The following is an 18,038-nucleotide window of genomic DNA, read 5'->3' as shown; positions in this document are numbered from 1 at the left end:
CAAGCAAAAAAGAAACTGATTTCTACTAAGTTCTATTGAAACCTTAAAAAAAAAAAATCCACCACAGTTTGAAGAACGACTGTGAGGCAAAACTGGCCTAATTCCCTACCTGTTTCCCAATATTCAATTCTTGCCCTTCAGCTGCAAAAGAGTAGTGTGCTTTATTTGCAAGCAACAAAATATAAATATTAGAAGAAAAGCTATTCACTGTGACATTGGAATTAATCAGGAAAAAAAGCAGAGCTATATAGGATCAAGAAAAATAACAGATAATTACGCCTCCACATGTTAATTTTTTTAATCTGCAAGTCCCAGCGTAAACACACAGTCATATTTTCTTCTTTATTCTCCAGGACCCAGGCAACAGACTGCAGATTGGGCTAGAAATGAAAGTAACAGAAGTATCCAACATGGACTGTAATGTTACAAACACTAAAGAATGGGACAAACAGATTATGTCTTCTGTAGTGTTCCTTTCCTCTCATCCCTGAAATATCATAAACAACATTTACTTTGATCTTGCATAGCCCCACAGCAAATTTATCAGTTGTTATAAATCTACACGCATGAACTAAAAAGCGGGTCCAAAATGTTTATTTGGCTTCAGTTCTTAGTCTCTAGCCCATGATTATACCACAAATACTCTTAATCATCTCAAGCGTTTTGGTGTCACTACACAAAACCTACAGCAATCACTTAAGCACATTTTCCACAGTTTTCCTCTTCTTTGCTTATGTCAAGACTTTTTCATATTTTGGACAGGGAGAGCCAAATGCAGTCTCCTGATAGACTCCTGTGGCACTGTAACACTACAAAAAAGCATCACTTTGGTCACTTGGAAACTTCTCTAGCTTTCTTCTAAAATTTTTTCTTTTAATAAAATCATAATAAAAATATAATCAGGACTTAGACTTCATTTTCACTTGTACTAACCTAGCAGCCTGTCAAATTGCTACTTGTGCATAAGATAAACAAACAAATGGAGATGCATATTCTCAGTGTAGGCCAGCGTAGAAAGAGAGAGCGAGCCTCACACGAAATACATGAAGGAAGTAGACTGACCCAAGATGAAGAAGTTGCTTTGCCTTCTACTGCCCCTGTCACTCCACAGCCTGAAAGCACTTTACACAGATGACCGAATGAGACTTTGCAACATGCTCCAAAAGCTGGTATTTTGCTCAGTTGAAACGTGAGTTCAAAGTAGCCTGGTGAACATCAAACAAGTTTTAAGAAAAAGATGGTCCAGGTGTCATAATGAAACAACCACAACAAGACAGATAAGTGCTCAGGTTACAACTAATCTGAGTTGTCTGGGTCAAACCCGTGTAAAGAACATTGGACAGTTTTGCTTGGTCAACAGGAAGAAGGCAAGTCCATTACAGCAATCTCTGTGACCTGATTTAATGATTCCCACAGGTTAGAGTCCACAACCTTGGCTTCACTGAATGTCTGTTTCAAAGAAATGTTTCATGTTAAGATCATAGTAAAGTCCAATCTAAACAACTGCCTCCTAGAAGACCACCACCAAAGACATCAGCTAGACTACAGTTAATGAAATCACATCATTAAGTAACAGGTTTTGAGCAGATGAGGAGGAAGTTTACAATTCTAAGGGACTTTCATCTGCAAGTAACACATAAGCAAGTAGGTTTTAATAGACAAGGATTTTATAGCTCAGAATTCCATTTAACTCAAATTGAAAGAGCTGATCCTCAGTTTCCACTCCTGAAGACAGCAGCAGTTACAGCATACCCTTCCCTCACAAGTTACTTTCACCCCATTAATTCCATCCCACATATTCCATGCTCACAAAAGCTGCAGCCACCACCCTAGCACGCTACAGGCAGACACTTTAATTATGGGTTGACAACCAGCCCTCGGCCATACCCTGCCCATAGCTGGCCTGTCCCAGCGCTGGTCCCTCCTCGCTCCAGATGCCAGCCACACATACCAAGTCACACCCGCTGTCGCTAAACCTTTCCTAAGGACCAGAATGAGCTCATAGTTCCAGCTTGGTTTGTGACCTAAGTCAGAAGGCAAGTCTGGATGTGTTTGCATGAAAGGAACAAACCTCGTGCATTTTCTCCTCTTTCTGTTATTGCTTTCTTGTGATAAGGCCTGCACTGCCAACAAGATGACTCTCTCTCACTCCTCACTCATAAAGGCACAACATGGAATCCTTACATTGACTTAGAAGCTCTCAACAAGGTCCAGCAGTGATTTATTTTTTTTTTTTTTTTTAAACGTAGCTCTTGTTCTGTAAGGGAAAGAATCAGAGTTCTGTTGAAATATTTTTGTCTCTCAAAGTGTCCAAGGCCAGGTTGGATGGGGTTTGGAGCAACCTGGTCTAGTGGGAGGTATCCCTGCCCATGGCAGGGGAGTGGTAACTACATGATCTTTTAAGGTCCTTTCCAACTATGACCATTTTATGAAGCCACCATTGTATGGGTTTTACCATTGCCTCAGGCTTGCTTAGATTTAACCAAATGTCATGTTAGGCACGTCTGTTCAAAATAACATGTAAATTAATCCCATTAAAACAAGAAGAGCATCAGAAGTGATTGTTGTTATTCTTTTTTCATCAGCCTGAATTCTCATAGTTCAATGTGAGCAAATGGATATTTTCTTGTGCGACTACTGGTAGAGTAGAACTCGGTCAATGAGAGAGGGTTTTTTTTTAAAACGTCCAGAGTGTGAGACTGCAAAAGCAGGGCTCCTGAGCCTGTAACCATGTGAAAATGTTTATAATAAAGACCACACGTATTGAGTTGAAAAGCTTAGGATTGACTAAATGCAAAATGAGAGCTAAAATGTAAACGAAGAATTATTTTTGATCTTGTTTCCAAACATTCAAAAGAATAAAGATTGCCGAGGGATTTGCTGGGCACTTCTGAGTATCTAGTGGTTTTGTTGTGTTTATAAGGCTCTGTTTCTCTTCTTTTGAATTCTGCTGGCACAATGGACAAATTGCTCAAGATAAACACCTGATTGTCTTACATTTTACTTTAAGAAAGGACAACATATCAATTTAGCAAAGATCACAGGATTACTATTACCTTTGGCCTTATTTTTCCATTTTCTTGCATTGCTGTAAGATGAGTTCTTTTTAAAAATGAACTTGCTTCTACTTGAAAATTAAGATCTTCGGTTTAAGCTCCCAAGAGCAAACAGGCACTTTTGAACTTCAGCTCTTTCTAAGTTACTTGAGTACTTGAATCCTAAGCCTATGCCCCTCTGCAACTTGGTAATTGTGTAATAAATGAATTTTATACAGTCCGTTGTAAATAAGTATGTTCGGTACTTCTTACATTTCATACAGCACAGGGCTTTATAAGATCAAACATTTCCCTTGTAGCGTTGCCTACCCATGCATTACAACACCAAGCTAGGCAAAGGGATAGAAAAATTAAACAGGTAAGGAATAAAGCTCTAAATGGACCATTAACTAGACTAATTGAATCATACCAGGTACATGAACAGAAATAAATTATTACAACATGAAAACGTTACAATGACATTATTACCCAAACAACATTTTTCAGTGTAAAAAGATCTTTCATCTCAACCCCATTATCATAACAAAATTTCTTCAAAATTCACTGCCACACTATGTTACTATTGCAATTAGTTTTGGAATAGCCTCAAAGTAGGATTAAGATTCCAAACCAGCTAGAATATATACAACATCCATGCACTGGGTAAGCGCTAATCTCAAGAAAGAGAAAGCAATTTGTAATGCTAGAAATCAGTTAGGGAGGTGCACTGATAACCATCAACTCCTCCCAGATCAGATGAGTTTAGGTTTCAAATCACATGAGAAATTAGATGGGGTACATGGGAAAAAAAAAAAAAAAAAAAAAAAAAAAAAAAACCAAACCAAACCAAACCAAAACATAACACACTCTGGTGGCTCAGTTCAGAAAGACTAGCTGCCTGTATGCTGCAAGATCTCCAAACTGGAAATGAGACAATTTAATTTCAGTATCAGAAGACAGGTACATCAACAGTATCATATTTTGTTATTAAGAATATGAGCTCTCAAAGCTCGTTCCTCATTTTCTGCAGACACACAAAAAAAATGCAAGAGCACCCCAAATATTACTCAGGTGTTCACTGCTAAACTTTGAGCTAAAGCAGCTCAACTTTCACCTGAAAAATAAATTGAAAGAAACCCCTGTTATAACTTAGGGGTCTACATACCACGGCTAAAATTCTGTCCTGGCCTCAACAGTATTTGCCCAGCTCAAAGCCCTGGGCTTTAGCAGTAACAACAGACTTCAGCCTCGACACAACAGGTCACAGACTTTTCTCTCCAAGAGGTTCCTTCTCCACAGGCATAGCTCCTCAGTTTCACATGGATGAGCTGTCACTGATGCTGATTCTGCTTGAAATCCAAGTATCAGCATTTGCTGCTAGCAGTTATACATTGAGGGAGTTTCAGCACTTGCTCTTTAATTGAAAAGACACAAATTTTATCACCATGGTGTAATGTCAGAAATTTGAAGGAAATTTAAGACACCATTGTTACTTTATTAACAAAGTTTTCCCTTACTGTCACTAAATAAAATATATATACATGTAAAACCCAGTATAAGAGGAAAAAAACCAGGCATTTTAGCTTTACTTATCTACCTTTTAACATAAGGAAGACACGTATCCACAGATGTTTGTATTTTTAATTGGGCATCCAGTGGTTTGCGTTTGCAGGAGAGGTGAGCACGTATATACAAGCACTAACATTTAGGCCTAAAGAATTTGTCTCTGCGGATTTGTGGATATAAATCCAAGATCTTGAATGTGCAGGAGTAGAACTACAAAGGGGTGCATTTGTACAGAGGTGAACAAAGCCTGAGTTTGAATAACATCATAGCTACGACCTGCTCATCAAACGTGGAAATGCGTGTGCAGGTCTATCATATTCCTGCCCAGGAATACCCAGTACGCAACGTCACTTCAAACTACTGCTTCAGGTATGGTAACACAGCAGAGATGTTTGTCCGATTTATTTAATGATTTGCAAGCCACCTGTGGTACTGCTGTACTAGCCTTTGTATTTCTACTCACATTTGCAGCCCTCTTCCCCAAAATGCACCCCTTCCAACATGCAGTTTTTTCCCTAAATAGTTGTGAAGATGACAGCTTATTAAAATTGATGAGGCTCTTTATGAGCACACCAGTTTGTTCGGTTCAGATAACAAAAGGACATTTCGTTTCTTGAAATGTCATAAAATTATTTTATTTTTTTTTCAAAGCTGGATTTCAGTACCATGACTACACTGAAATAAAAAAAAAGTTATTTCAGACCATTTTGATAACTATAAAAAGGAATTTTTATAAAGGCGTAGCTCTAAAAATCCTTGATGTTAAAATCAGCTACAATTTTTAACCTATACTAGTGCAGTGAGAAATATAAAAGAAAATGGGGTTAGTTAGTGACACTAAATCCAAAGTCCACGCTTGATGCTTGGCTGGGTGTGTCACAGTGTTTAGTATCAGATAAGAAAATTCATCCCTGGTCTAATTTTATTGATTCCAAATCACTCCCTCCCACCAACAGGAAAGGTTACACATTTCCCCCCTCAATCCCTTTCTAAGAAAAATGTCTCGAGACACAAGTAGAGCTTATTTTGGACTCTGTTTCTACTACTCATCAGCTGAGCAAATCGACAGGCTAATTTGTGGGTTAGTTGTTCGTCCAGAGAACTCAAAGTGTTTTGGCTAAGAGGTATGTGAAGAAACAGTGCTACTAAGTTAAATCCTCCCCCCTTCCCCCCCCCTTTTTTTTTTTTTTTGCAAAAACATCTGTCAACCCTTATATCTACAGAACACCAGGATGTGCTGATGCATTAAATAGCACAGCAGGTGTATTGGCTGTCGTGGGAGTGTTCAGCAATAACCAGATAGTTAAGAACAATGTAAGTGCTGTAGTTAATAGGGCAATAACATCAAAACGTATTTGGAGTGCTGACAGTTCAGATTCTAATGAACCATGCACCAGTCAAACACAGGAACATCAAGTAAAAGAATCATATTTCCAAGGTAAGTTCATATTTCTCCCCATCTCCCGAACACTTTAAATGAACAGGCTAATATTCCAAATTGGCATGTCTCAAAATCCTTGTGAAACTACCAGATGCATTCTCTACTTTAGCTGTATCGAACCAATGCTTATCATCATATATCTCCATCTAATTAAAAATAGAAAATAAAACACGTATTCCAATTTACACATTTTTTTTTTCACCTTCCAGTAGCTATGTTGTTCAGTAGCTGCTCATCGGTTTTGCTGCTTTTATTTTCTTTCCAGCTTGCATTGCATTATTTTTGCAACATCCCACTTAGACTCTGTCTAAAAAGACTTCACCTTCACAGGCATTAATGCACCCAGAGAGCTTTACCAAACACCTTATAGCCACAAGCTCTGATGACATTCCTCCTTCCAAGGCTGAGAGACCGAGTCCCAAGAATGAAGCCACAACTCACACTAACAGCAGAAAATGTCTCACAGAAGCAGCAAATAGTGGCTTAAAGAACAGCTTCACAGAAAGGGTGAATAAATAAGCCCCAGATTATTATTTATTTTAAAATAATATTCAAATTCCCCTTAAGCATTTACAGAGTTTTAAACTTTACCCTTCACACACCAGATGTTGACTAAAACATGTTTGCTACAACACAGAATATTAAGGTTTTGGCTTCCAAAGCCTTAAGAACAGTGGACTACTGTCCTTGATGGTAGATTATTCACAGAAGAAATAGAGGTCTAAACCTCAGTCTCTTGAGAATTTACAAAGATTTATGTATTTACTTATTGTTTCTTAGACTCCAAAGAAGCATGCTATCCTGATCTAATAACGAAAATGGTATTCAATAGATCATAATGCCAGAAAGGTCCATTATGATAATCCAGTGCAATCTTCTGCATAGTACGCTGCCATGGATTTCATCCAGAGATTGCAATGCTTGACTGGAGTTAGAACTTAACCTCTAAGTGCTTTTTATCTCTAACATCAAACTCAGTGCTATAAAACAAAACCCAGCAAACATACACCAAGTTCGCAATTTACAAGTACTCCATTAAAATGCTCTTACTATAAGAGAAACAAAAATGACAGTAAAGCAAGTTTTCCTGTTCCTTATACCAGAATAAATCCAGTTATTTTACCACTAGATCTACGTCAGATTTAAATTAATGTAAAAGACAAGATCATTTGAAAGCACTGTGGAGAATGATGTGAATACTACTAATTTACAATTCCTACAGGGATAAGAATAAAGAAGTTATTTCAAGGTTTTTTGCATCCATATAAAACCATTTGTGGTCTTACAACTGCAAGAAAAGCCATTTAAAAGATTCACTGACTTGTGTCAGGTAAAATACTAGTGACAGACTGTCACAGGAAATCGTAGGATACCTTCATGTGCTGTTTTATTCAATTTTCAGACTTAAAAAATGCATTCAATTATTGACAGGATTGATCTGAAAGACAGGAACAACAAAAGAGGCAACAGAAGCCAATCCTTCTGTGGCCAGTGACTGCTCAGTATTTCACTATGCAAGCGTTATCGTAACTGACCATTTGGTGGTTTGAATATTTATAAGCATTTCCCTGCACAGTCACTCATGTTCATTGCACATCACCTTCCACTCATTCATTGCAATTTTTCCAAGAAGGAGATTTCTCTTAAGACAAAAAAAAAAAAAAAAAAAAAGCTCCGCGAGGGACTGACTCTTCCTCTCCATTTTACACACAGAACCTGTGTGGCAGAAGCACTGAGTGGAGAGCAGCTGAAGTGCATGTTTTACTTTACGGAACCACAATATTTTACTCCAGCTTCCCTAAATAAAGAACAAGAGAGGGAACCAAGTCCTCTTTTTGGACCTGGTGAGAAATATTCCCATGGTACACAAAGAATTACAGCAAGTATTTTTGTAGTGGTCAAGACATCCTCATACCTTTGTAGTCTGCCATCTAAGAGCTTGTAGTTAAAAAAGTAGCTGTCTACATTTGATTTTTAAAGTTACAGTTATGTCTGGTACTAGTGCCAAGAGCACGTCCCAAAGGGCTCCTCACATTTATTTAACAAACATTTAGTAACCATGTCATTGGACAGAGGGCAGATAGAGTGCACAAGAGAGGTTTTGTGAGCACAGTAATAGCAGCCACCCTCTTACGTTGCAATTTGAACGATGCTGACCCAACGGGGACAGTCACTGAACCTATCTACTAGTGATCTGAATCACAACATTATTGCTTTGGTAGAGGATAACTGCAGGAAATCAATGCACCCAAGGATCAAAGTCAAGTCAGCCCTTCTCTGACAAAGCGTTTCATTACTAACATTTGCCTAAGGTATATTTTTTCCACAAAGAAAATCCACTCCTTTACTTGGCTCTCATTATGAGATTATCTTTTGAAGAGGACCAAGCCACTTGGTTTTATAAAGAGTTAAGTCAGAAAGGTATTATGTGTGGAATATCTATTTGTAACAATGAGGCCAGCAAAAGTCACAAAACTGTGTGTGGTACATGGAATAGTTTTCTAAATTGAATGTTTCTCTAAGTTTTCCATGGAAAAATATGGTACTCCTCAGTGTGACAATGCAAAATAAACAGTGCAGCTTCTTAACAGAACTGTCATGACTTAAGCCTTTCAAATTGCTCTTCAGTCTCATAGGAAGACGCCAACATTCCTCTATCTGCTTATTTGCTTAACCGTTCAAAAAGTCTGTTTTCTAAACAAATTACAGAGGTAAGTACCTTAATGCTATGTTATTCTCATTACTGAGGCATCATCCTACATGCTCACTTTGGCAAGCCAAGCACAAGCTCTTGTTTATTGCACTAGTGCAATTACAACACAGATTTCTGCTAAACTAGAAGGAAGTCTAACATGTAGTTAAAAGTTTTTGCTCAGAAACTGAATTTTACTACCACAAAGGAAAAAAATTAAAAATTAATGTTGTTTTCCCTCTCCAGGCTGTATGTGGGAATAGCATCTTTAAGATGAAACTGAAAGATACTCAGTATAATAAAAGTGTTGTTTAAAAACAATAGTGGTATTTTCCGAAGAGCAGCTTGTAAAGCACATTTCATCTTATGGTTACAGAAAAGCATGTTTACATGCCAGTTATAGCAAAAATGCTCAAAACAGCAGCTGGTAGAAAGTCAGGAGACATTTGTTACGACAACGGGGCTTGGTTTCCCACAGCCGCTACACCTTTTATAAACTGGTACATCTTAAGAATGCAGCAGGATCATTCTTGCCTGGTAAAACCATCATGTCTGCTTTATGCGCACACAAACCACGACCAAGATGCAATTCAGATCAAGAGAAAAACCAAAAAAACCCCAAGTCATAAAAATCAGCAATTTTACTTTAAATCTTGCTGGTATGAAAATTAGCAATCACAAACACTGGATCTTACCATTAGCATTTTTCCCACAGATGAGATGCTCATAAGGTTGCAGCACTCCCCAAAGTTCAGCATCATTGTTGATAACCATCTCCAAGATTTCAGCCGAGATCTCCCCTCCTCCACCATCCGGGCTCTGACTTGCCAAAACCCTAGCCTTAATCTCTTCTACAAGGTTTTCCATGCAAGCTGTTAAAGAGATGGCTGCATACTCATGGATCCTAACTGAGATCCTAGTGTCCACCATCCACCTGAAAAACCTCCCCACTGAAAAGGTGAGGCCACATCTAGCTGATTTACCTTTCCTCAGTCCATCGCCAGCACTCATGCTGTACAGAGAGAGCGCCTTGACAGTCGCCAAGACGCAGCTTTCTGACAACGACCAGCTCTGGATGAGCTTGATAGCGCTCTGCACCTCAAACCTGGTGCACTTGGAGTGCATCACGCTGAGACGCTGAGCTTCCCTGGAGACCCTGATCAAGGCGCGCCTCAGCAACTGCGAGAGCCGCCTGACAGCTTCCTGAGAAAAGGTTCTGGTATTGCCATCTCCCTTCCCTTTTCTAAGTATTTTTCCAATGTCTTCATCAGTCCAAGGGTATTCCTCTAGATCTGGCAGCTTAGGACACTTGGAAAAGATATCTGCAACCTCGGGGTCTTCCGGCAGAACAGTGTTCACGGTATCCCAGCTGTTGTTCCTACTGTTCATGGAGCCCGAGTAGTACCACCAGTTGCCTCTGTGCTGAGAAGAGGTGAAGGCTTGGGAGTTAGACTTGGAAGAAGAGAGACTAAGGGACCTGCAGGAATCCCCTGCCCCATAACCAGAGTCCAAAGTTAAATCCTCCAGGGTCTTCAGAGTAGAGCTGTATATCCCAGCCATAGGAAAGACTGGTTAAGCCAACCGCAAAGAGCACGAAAGGTGAGGCTGGGACAGACCCCTCCTGCGCCTACCGAGCCAGACCCGCCTGCCCCGCCAGCGGCGCGGGAGGATTTACAGCACGGTGGGAAGAAGCCCACCCCGCACGCCGGCTCCGCCGAGGGCTGGCTACCTCCATCCCGCAGAGAGGCTGCGCTCAGCCATCTTCTTGCCTGGGAGGGCCGGTCGGCGAGCCCCGGTCGGCGGGCGGAGAGCCCCGGTCGGCCGCTGCCCGGGCAGGTCGCGGGGCCGGCGGCGGGGCGGGCTCGGCGCGAGCCGCTCGGCGGGACACTTGGCGGCGGCTCCGACTCAACTTCTCCGCCGCGGGTCTGCCGGCCGCCCCCGCACCGCCGCATGCAAATGAGCTGCGGGGAGAAGCACCAATCAACGGCGCCGACCGAGACAGTCTCCGCCAATGAAATCCGAGTTGGGGCGGCTAGTATGCAAATAGAGCGGGGCGGGGCGGGGCGATGAGGGGCGAGGGGAGGCGAGGACGGTCGGGCAGCTCCGCCGACCCGCGGGACCGGGCGACAACGAGCGCTTGGTCGCCACCGGCCCCGCTTGCCCGGCGTGGCTGCCCGCTCGCCCGCGCCCAGCTCTGGGAAACGGAGCAGCACCGGGCCAGGCGGTGTGGCGGCTCCCCGGGCGAGGGTCGCGCACGCCTGTCCCTGCGGGGGGTCACCGGCTGAATGGAGGATTGTGCTGGCGGCGGCGAAGCCGGCGTGCCGGTTCCTGAAAGGAGCCTTTGTGCGGCGGTTTACACAGCCTTGACCTTGAACTGTGAGCCCGGTATAAAACGGAGGGGTCTGGTCTGCCTCTCCCCTCCCTCTCCCCAGCCGTGGTCCCGCCCGGGCCAGCGGCGCCGGGGAGTACGGGCCGAGGGCGCCCCCTATCGGCCGCACCGCGCCGATAGCGGGACCTCATTAACCTTAACCCACTAATTACTGCGAGGAATGGTTTTGGTTGGAAGAGACCCTGTGACTCGCAAGAGGCGGCGGTTCTCTCCGCCTTCCGTAGGTGGCATCCTTCGCTTAGGACAGCGAATACTTGAAAAATCATCGCTCACAAGAGCGACCAGCTTCCATTTATACTAAAAGACAAAGTGCTTCACAGGGCGTACTAATTTCCCAATACTTGATCCTCAAAACTGATTTTTTTTTTTTCGCATTACATCTTCTTTTATCTTTCTTAGATCTAAGCCCAACTATAATTCGGCTCTTTGCTTTTTCATAGCTTCTCCCCATGAAAGCATGAACACAAAGCATAAGTTATCTAATAAAACTATAGTTCTTTCAAAGTAATGATTTTCAACTAAATTGAAAAAACACAGCACCTCGTTTATGCTCCACTGTCAGTTCAGAAATAAGTATTTTTGCTACACAGTTCTAATTCCTCAGTTGTTATTTTACAGATCAAAGCCAAATCTGCTATTTTGTTCTACTTTTCAGACTTGAGCACTATTTTTAAGAGTTTCAAGCTCAGCAAAGACACGGCAGCTGACAGTACACGTGGTAAATAGGGACCTGGATATAAGACGAAGCATTACTGATTCAAAGTACACAGTTTTAAGGCTCATGCATTCAATCAATACACTTATTTTTAAAAATATTATCTTTCCACTCTTACATCTGTATTTAATCCTATATATTAGGTACCATGGACTATTGTAGCCTTCTTAACCGTGACTTTTGGTAGGTTACCACGTGGTGTCCATCCCTCCTGTCCACCTCTCCACTGCCTCCTCAAACCAAGGGGACTACATGTTAGTTCCTTGTCTGTATTCTTTAAGATCATACACAGAAGACTCGTGTCTCCACGCTGAACTCCATACGAACGGGAAGCAGGCAGGAAGAAAAATCTCTATCACCTCTTTCTCACTAAAAAAACCTTTGTGCTTTGTTTTGTGATGCCCTTTTACAAAACCTTTCTCTAAAATTCACCCTGTTCTCTCTACCTCTTAGCATTCATCTCAATCATAAAAGCAAGCATAAATTGCCTCTGCGAATCACTGCATAGTTGGCCAATGGGAACTTGACGTTATTTGGGAAAAACACAGCTGTGAAAGTACTTGACATTTCTACAAAGCATTTCTATTCTTTCCCTTTATCACACTTCTCCAATACTCCCACACAGTTTGGGATTCCTACCATCCCAAGTAATTCAACAATACAAAACCCATCCACTTTAACAGGCAGTGTCTGGTTTCATACTTTCCTCATGCAGTGTTTTCTCACTGTTAGGAGTTACACTACTTCCCATTTTTAGAATTTCACATGTAGTATTTCCTTAGACGATAACACTTTGCCTGACAAGTAATTCTCTCCCTCCGCTGCAAAGGTATCACCAGCCTGTTCCAAAGGCAAACCAACTGTGAAAGGGAAGCCCACAAGTATGGAAAGGATATTCCACACTGAAGATTTAAGCCTCAACCTCCAAGAAAACCAACATAATAAAAACAAAACTGGGGTGGGAGGAAGAGGATCAGACAAATAAGAGTTCTCTACCAGCACTCAATTTCATGTGCATTATTTATCTGTGACAGAACAAGCTCATCACATGCTCTGTGCTCTTCAGTGTTAATTCACTATCTCTATCAGACAACTAGAAATAGTCCATTTTGTAACAGGTTTCCAAGAACAGCTAAAAGAAGCATGATCAGTGAAAGGGAATAATCAAATTATTTGCATTATAGGAAAAAGAAGAAAATAGTTCACTTTCAGACCAGCAACATATATTTGTAACAAAACTATAGACTATGTTATAAAAAACTAAGGTATATTTCCAGAATGCAATTGATGTACTGGGCTAACACAAAATTGCCAATCCAAACAATCAAGATTATAAATCACACATCAAAACACCGATGATAAGAAAAACTTAGCCTTCCTTGATTTATAAGGCATGATAAGTATGGGGCTCTTTTTTTGCGTATGTTTCAACTGGAGCCCTTAGGAATCACAAGTTATTTTCATACAGCAAAAGACAACTTTCTATAGACCGAATTTCTCATAAGCATTTCTATCTAAAATTAAAATGTTAAGAAAGCAGAAGGTATCAGAAGACTTTCAGGAACACAGCCAAAACAGAAGAAAGATGTAACACTGGAAGTCCCATAACAAACAAAACCACAGCACTCTAGAACCCCCATTTTCCTTCATGTAAAGTGTGCAGATACAAGTGCTTTTCTAGCTCTGACACGCTACAGACTTTGTCAGTTTTACAACTCTAATTTTTAAGTACAACAGAATTAATTAGAATTCAAAAGCATCAGCATTCTCTGATATACAAACAGCAACTAGACAAATAGCATCAAACCCATTTAAAAAATAATCACTTTAGTTTTTTAAGGAAACCCAACAAAGCAATTGTAAAGGCCTCAAACTTAGTCTGTACCAAAACTCCAAATCAATACTTTTTAAAGCAACCATTAGCTAGATTAATCTGTTACTTGTTCAAACCACAAAGTTCAGTGTAATCCTAGAAAATAACATTCACATATATATTATTAAGCAGCAAAAACATCCCTTAATGCTAGGTCCCATATGAGCTTTTTTTACTCACTTGAAGTAAAGAAGACTCAAGCTTTTCCACCAGGAAAAAGAAGGGAAAACATAAAAAATAAAAATAACACAACTATCCTCAGCAGAGCACTCAAAAAAGCCGTTTGAAATACTGCAACCATACCCCTGAAGTAGTACCTACAGAGCACCTGTCAGAGGAGCCATTTCCAAGCCTTATTTACTGCAGCTGTGGGCGGGAGTGTTAATTAGCCAAAAGGCTCAACAACTGCAGGTCTATCTCCATGGGACATAAACTGCTTCCATGGTTATTGCTAGAAATTTCTTTCTCAAGCTGCTGTCTTTATTTTGAGCAAGTGCTGATTCTGTTTGTTCACTGTAAAAAGAGAGTATTTTCCTTATATAGCTACTTAATTTGACTGTAATTTTTCTGAAACATTCAGAACTATCTTTTCTAATAACTGTTAACAGCTCTGTTAACAGCTGCTGCCCAATACCTGAAAATCAATCTGAGCCCACACACCAGAAGATGTGGGGAAAAGCAGAGATGAAGCATTACTAGAGCAGGAAAATCACAGATCTAAATCAAATGCAAAAACCCCAGTGTTGACTGCAGTTAAGAGAATACATTTTGCATATTTTCAAAGCAACACTAATGAAGAGGTAACGTATATCTGCTGTGTTTTCAACAGTACAGCAAAATCCCCATCCAGCAAAGAACCTCAATTTATTGTCTAATTGAGTTGAGGGTCCACCTCAGCAAGTTCCCAAATACTCACTGCTGACCTCACCAGCTCCCAACTAATAATGAAGGTACCAGCTGCATCTTCCCAGCTGCAGAGAGACTTTTTCCCCAGTTTGTAGTAAGCTTCTTCCCCCATTCATTTTGTACAGAATGGCCTTTTCAAAGGTTACAACACTTACATTTCAGAATGTGTTAATTGGTAATTCATAGGTAAATTTACTTGAGAGCGCTCATTAAAATTTAAAAAAAAGAACACAGAATCTCATGAATGTACAATTTCAGGCCAAACCTTTGTTCTTCAAAATCCTCAGAAATAATACTATCCCTTGTGTAAACCTTTCAGGTAGTTAGAACTCATTGAAATCTTCTACAGAGAGTACACTGAAGAAATCTTCAGGCTTGTTGCTAATAAATGGTGATCTTACCTTCTCCCTGTCTTGGTTTTATCTGTAATTTAGCATAGACTAAAACTATGTCAACAATTCCACAAAAACACTTCTGCTTAACAAATACTGCCTTCTTTTTTCTACTCTACTAGTCAGTCTAATAAATTACCTGTCCTTACGTAACTTGCCCCTCTGATATCCTTAGACTGTCAATTAAAACAGAATCTCTACTTAAAAAAAAAAAAAAAAAATCACTTTTTTTTAAATTTCAGTAAGGTAAGTTTGCTTACCATAGGAAATCAGCACAGATTAGCTTTACTAGTATTTGTAATGACAAATAAGGTACTACTTCTCAAAATTATTGCTAACTGTTGAGAAATAAGGGGTCATGTCTATCATGACTGATGGTGACTGTCATTGACTAAGCAATACCAGATAAAAACCCAAGATTGACAACAAGATTTGATACAACAGCCTGCTTCTGACACATGTTTGGATATAAAAAGCATACACAACATTGAGAATCCATTAAAAATTATCCTTTCTACTTTCAAAAGCTGCCTTTTGTAGTAGATATAATTAGAGAGATAAGGAACTTGGAGTGAAATCTCTGTGCACATGTGCAATTCCCAAGATGAACAAAAAAGTGTTTTTCTGCTGCTGTATAGACAGCTTAACTAGCCAGCTTCAGCTGTACTGTGCTCCTCTAGAAGTCATTCAAAGCAACTAGCTACAAACCAGTCAGCTTCACCTTTGTCCTTGGAAAGGGGATGGTACAAATAATACTGGAAACCATTTGCAAACACATTAAGGACCAAAAGTGTTTTAAAATAGCCAACATTGTTTTATGAAAGGGAAATGATGTCTGACTAACCTGACAGCCTTCTATGATGAAATCACTGGCACGGATGAGGGAAGAGCAGTTGATATTGTTTATCTTCGCTTCAGCAAGGCTTTCAACACTCACTCCTCTAAGATCTTCATTGGCAAATTGATGAATTAGCCTAGATAAGTGGTCAGGGAGCCACTGGGCTTAAAGGGTTGTGACCAGCATCACAAAGTTGAGCTGGAGGCCAGCCAGCAAGTTTGCAGGTGACCAAAAAAATGGGAGGAGTGATTGATACAGCAGGTGTTGCCATTCAGAGGGTCCTCAGGCTGAAGAAATGGTCAAACAGGAATCTCATGAAGGTCAACAAAGTTAAACACCAAGTCCTGTATCTAGGAAGGAATAAGGCCATGCATCGCTACATGTTGGGGTCTGACGAGCTGGAAAACAACTTTGCATAAAAAGATGTGGGGGTCCTGGTGGACAACATGTTGAACATGAGCTAGCAGTGCATCCTTGGGGCAAAGGCGGCCAACAGCATCCAGGGAAAGCATTGCCAGCAGAGGGAGGGAGGTGATCCCTCCCTCTACTCAGCACTGACGAGACACATCTGGAGTGCTGAGTCCAGTTCTGGGCTCTCTAGTACAAGAGAGACTTGTCCAGAGAGGTTTTGGCATCTCCATCCTAGGCAATATTCAAACCCCAACTGCACATAGTCCTGGTTTAGCTGGCCCTGCTTTGACGGTTGGACTAGATGATATTCAGAGGTGCCTTCCAACCTGAACAATTCTGTGATTCTATGAATCCTGCTCTGCACTGTGAAGGACACCTAGATGAACCCTTTTCAGCACAACTTTCTCTTTCCAAAGTCAGGTTCTCTGCCTACATTTGGAGTCCTTCTCAATAGCATTTCAAACACTGCTGCTGAATCCTCTTATCTTTAAACATTTCCAGATAATTTAGTTTTCAGTCTTTCTTAATTCAGCACACATTTAGGTGAAGACATCTTTAAATCAAACACTTTCCAAGAATGTAAGTAGTATTCAGGATGCTTCCTACACTTGTTAGATGTAGGAAATAGCCTCCTTCCTCAGTAGCCGTTTCACATACAATACATTTGTTCCATGTTTGCTTTGAAAACATTTTTAAAGTAGGAAAAACAAGCTAATCTTGGAAATAACCAGTGAGATTTCACCTAATTTAAAATGTAATCCTCAACAAACACTGAAAATTTCTGTCCAGAAATTTGGACTGTATGAAGAGGTGATATAAAAATACTTTTTACTTTTAAATGCATCCGACAAATGGGCAAGTGTTACAGTAGGCCTTATTTGGGAAGATTATGGAACTACAAAAATTATGGAACTACATTTGATTCTTTTGTCCTATGAACAACAGAATAAAATGATTGTGACAACAAAGGCTGGAAAAAACCATCAGAATAAGAAAGATTAGCAGCTGAAAAATGCATTAAATTCCTGGATGGTAACTTGGTACAATATCAAATTTTCCCAATCACTAGCAGCAAGATCTTACCAGTGAGGGTTGGTGGGGGGAATTGTATTATACCATCTGGAATCAGATCAAATGAAGGGGATAGATGAGTATTTGCTTCATCACGTGACATTATTCAAGGCAAGTGGTGTACTGAAACTTACTGAGGCCTATTTTCCCACTTCTGATTTCAGCTCTTGCTGTTAATTAAAATTTTACAGTGCCTGCATTTTCTTTCTTTTGTAGGGATGAAACAACTAGAATGTTCCTAGGCATTACCCAAGCAGCTGCAAATAATGATGTTGTTCTTCAGCATTTAACAGCTATTAATTTATAACATCTAGCTATAAAGTTAGAGCAGGATAAACTTCCCTAGGCACCGAGATATCTAGCTCTGATATAACATCCGGTCTGACAAGTCTATATATGATTACCTACCAATGTAAAATAATTCTTTGGAGACACTTGCAATAAACTCAGTTATCTGGTCACACATCATGTTTCCACTACTATATCATGTATGTGTGGAAACCTGCTTATAGTCCCATGTACCAGAATACTCACATATTTGGATGAACTTCATGTCAAAATTACACTTATTACTATAGACATTCACTGGCTGTAAGATTAACCTGTCTCATGAGGCACTTGATAGAACAAATTACATGTATAGATTGCAACGGATGTGTGTGATGCTTCCTGGCATGTGTGTACCAAAGTAATGTTCAGGTCCTCAACT

General features: G+C 40.3%; 1 protein-coding gene across 1 annotated transcript in view; it reads right to left on the bottom strand.

The window, feature by feature from the left end:
* ABTB2 (ankyrin repeat and BTB domain containing 2) overlaps window positions 1-10,294 on the bottom strand; it is a gene marked incomplete at both ends in the record, with an annotated part of 133,272 nt that extends 122,978 nt beyond the window's left edge. Inside the window, one exon of the mRNA XM_082485456.1 lies at window positions 9,430-10,294. Within this exon, the coding sequence (XP_082341582.1) occupies window positions 9,430-10,294 (865 nt within the window). The remainder of the gene's footprint in view (window positions 1-9,429) is intronic.
* Window positions 10,295-18,038: the final 7,744 nt, after the last annotated feature.

This window comes from Vanellus vanellus (genome assembly GCF_965231255.1).
Source record: "Vanellus vanellus genome assembly, chromosome: 6".
Classification (NCBI taxonomy): domain Eukaryota; kingdom Metazoa; phylum Chordata; class Aves; order Charadriiformes; family Charadriidae; genus Vanellus; species Vanellus vanellus.
The sequence above is the reverse complement of the archived record's forward strand: the minus strand, read 5'-3'. Positions and strand labels throughout refer to the sequence as shown.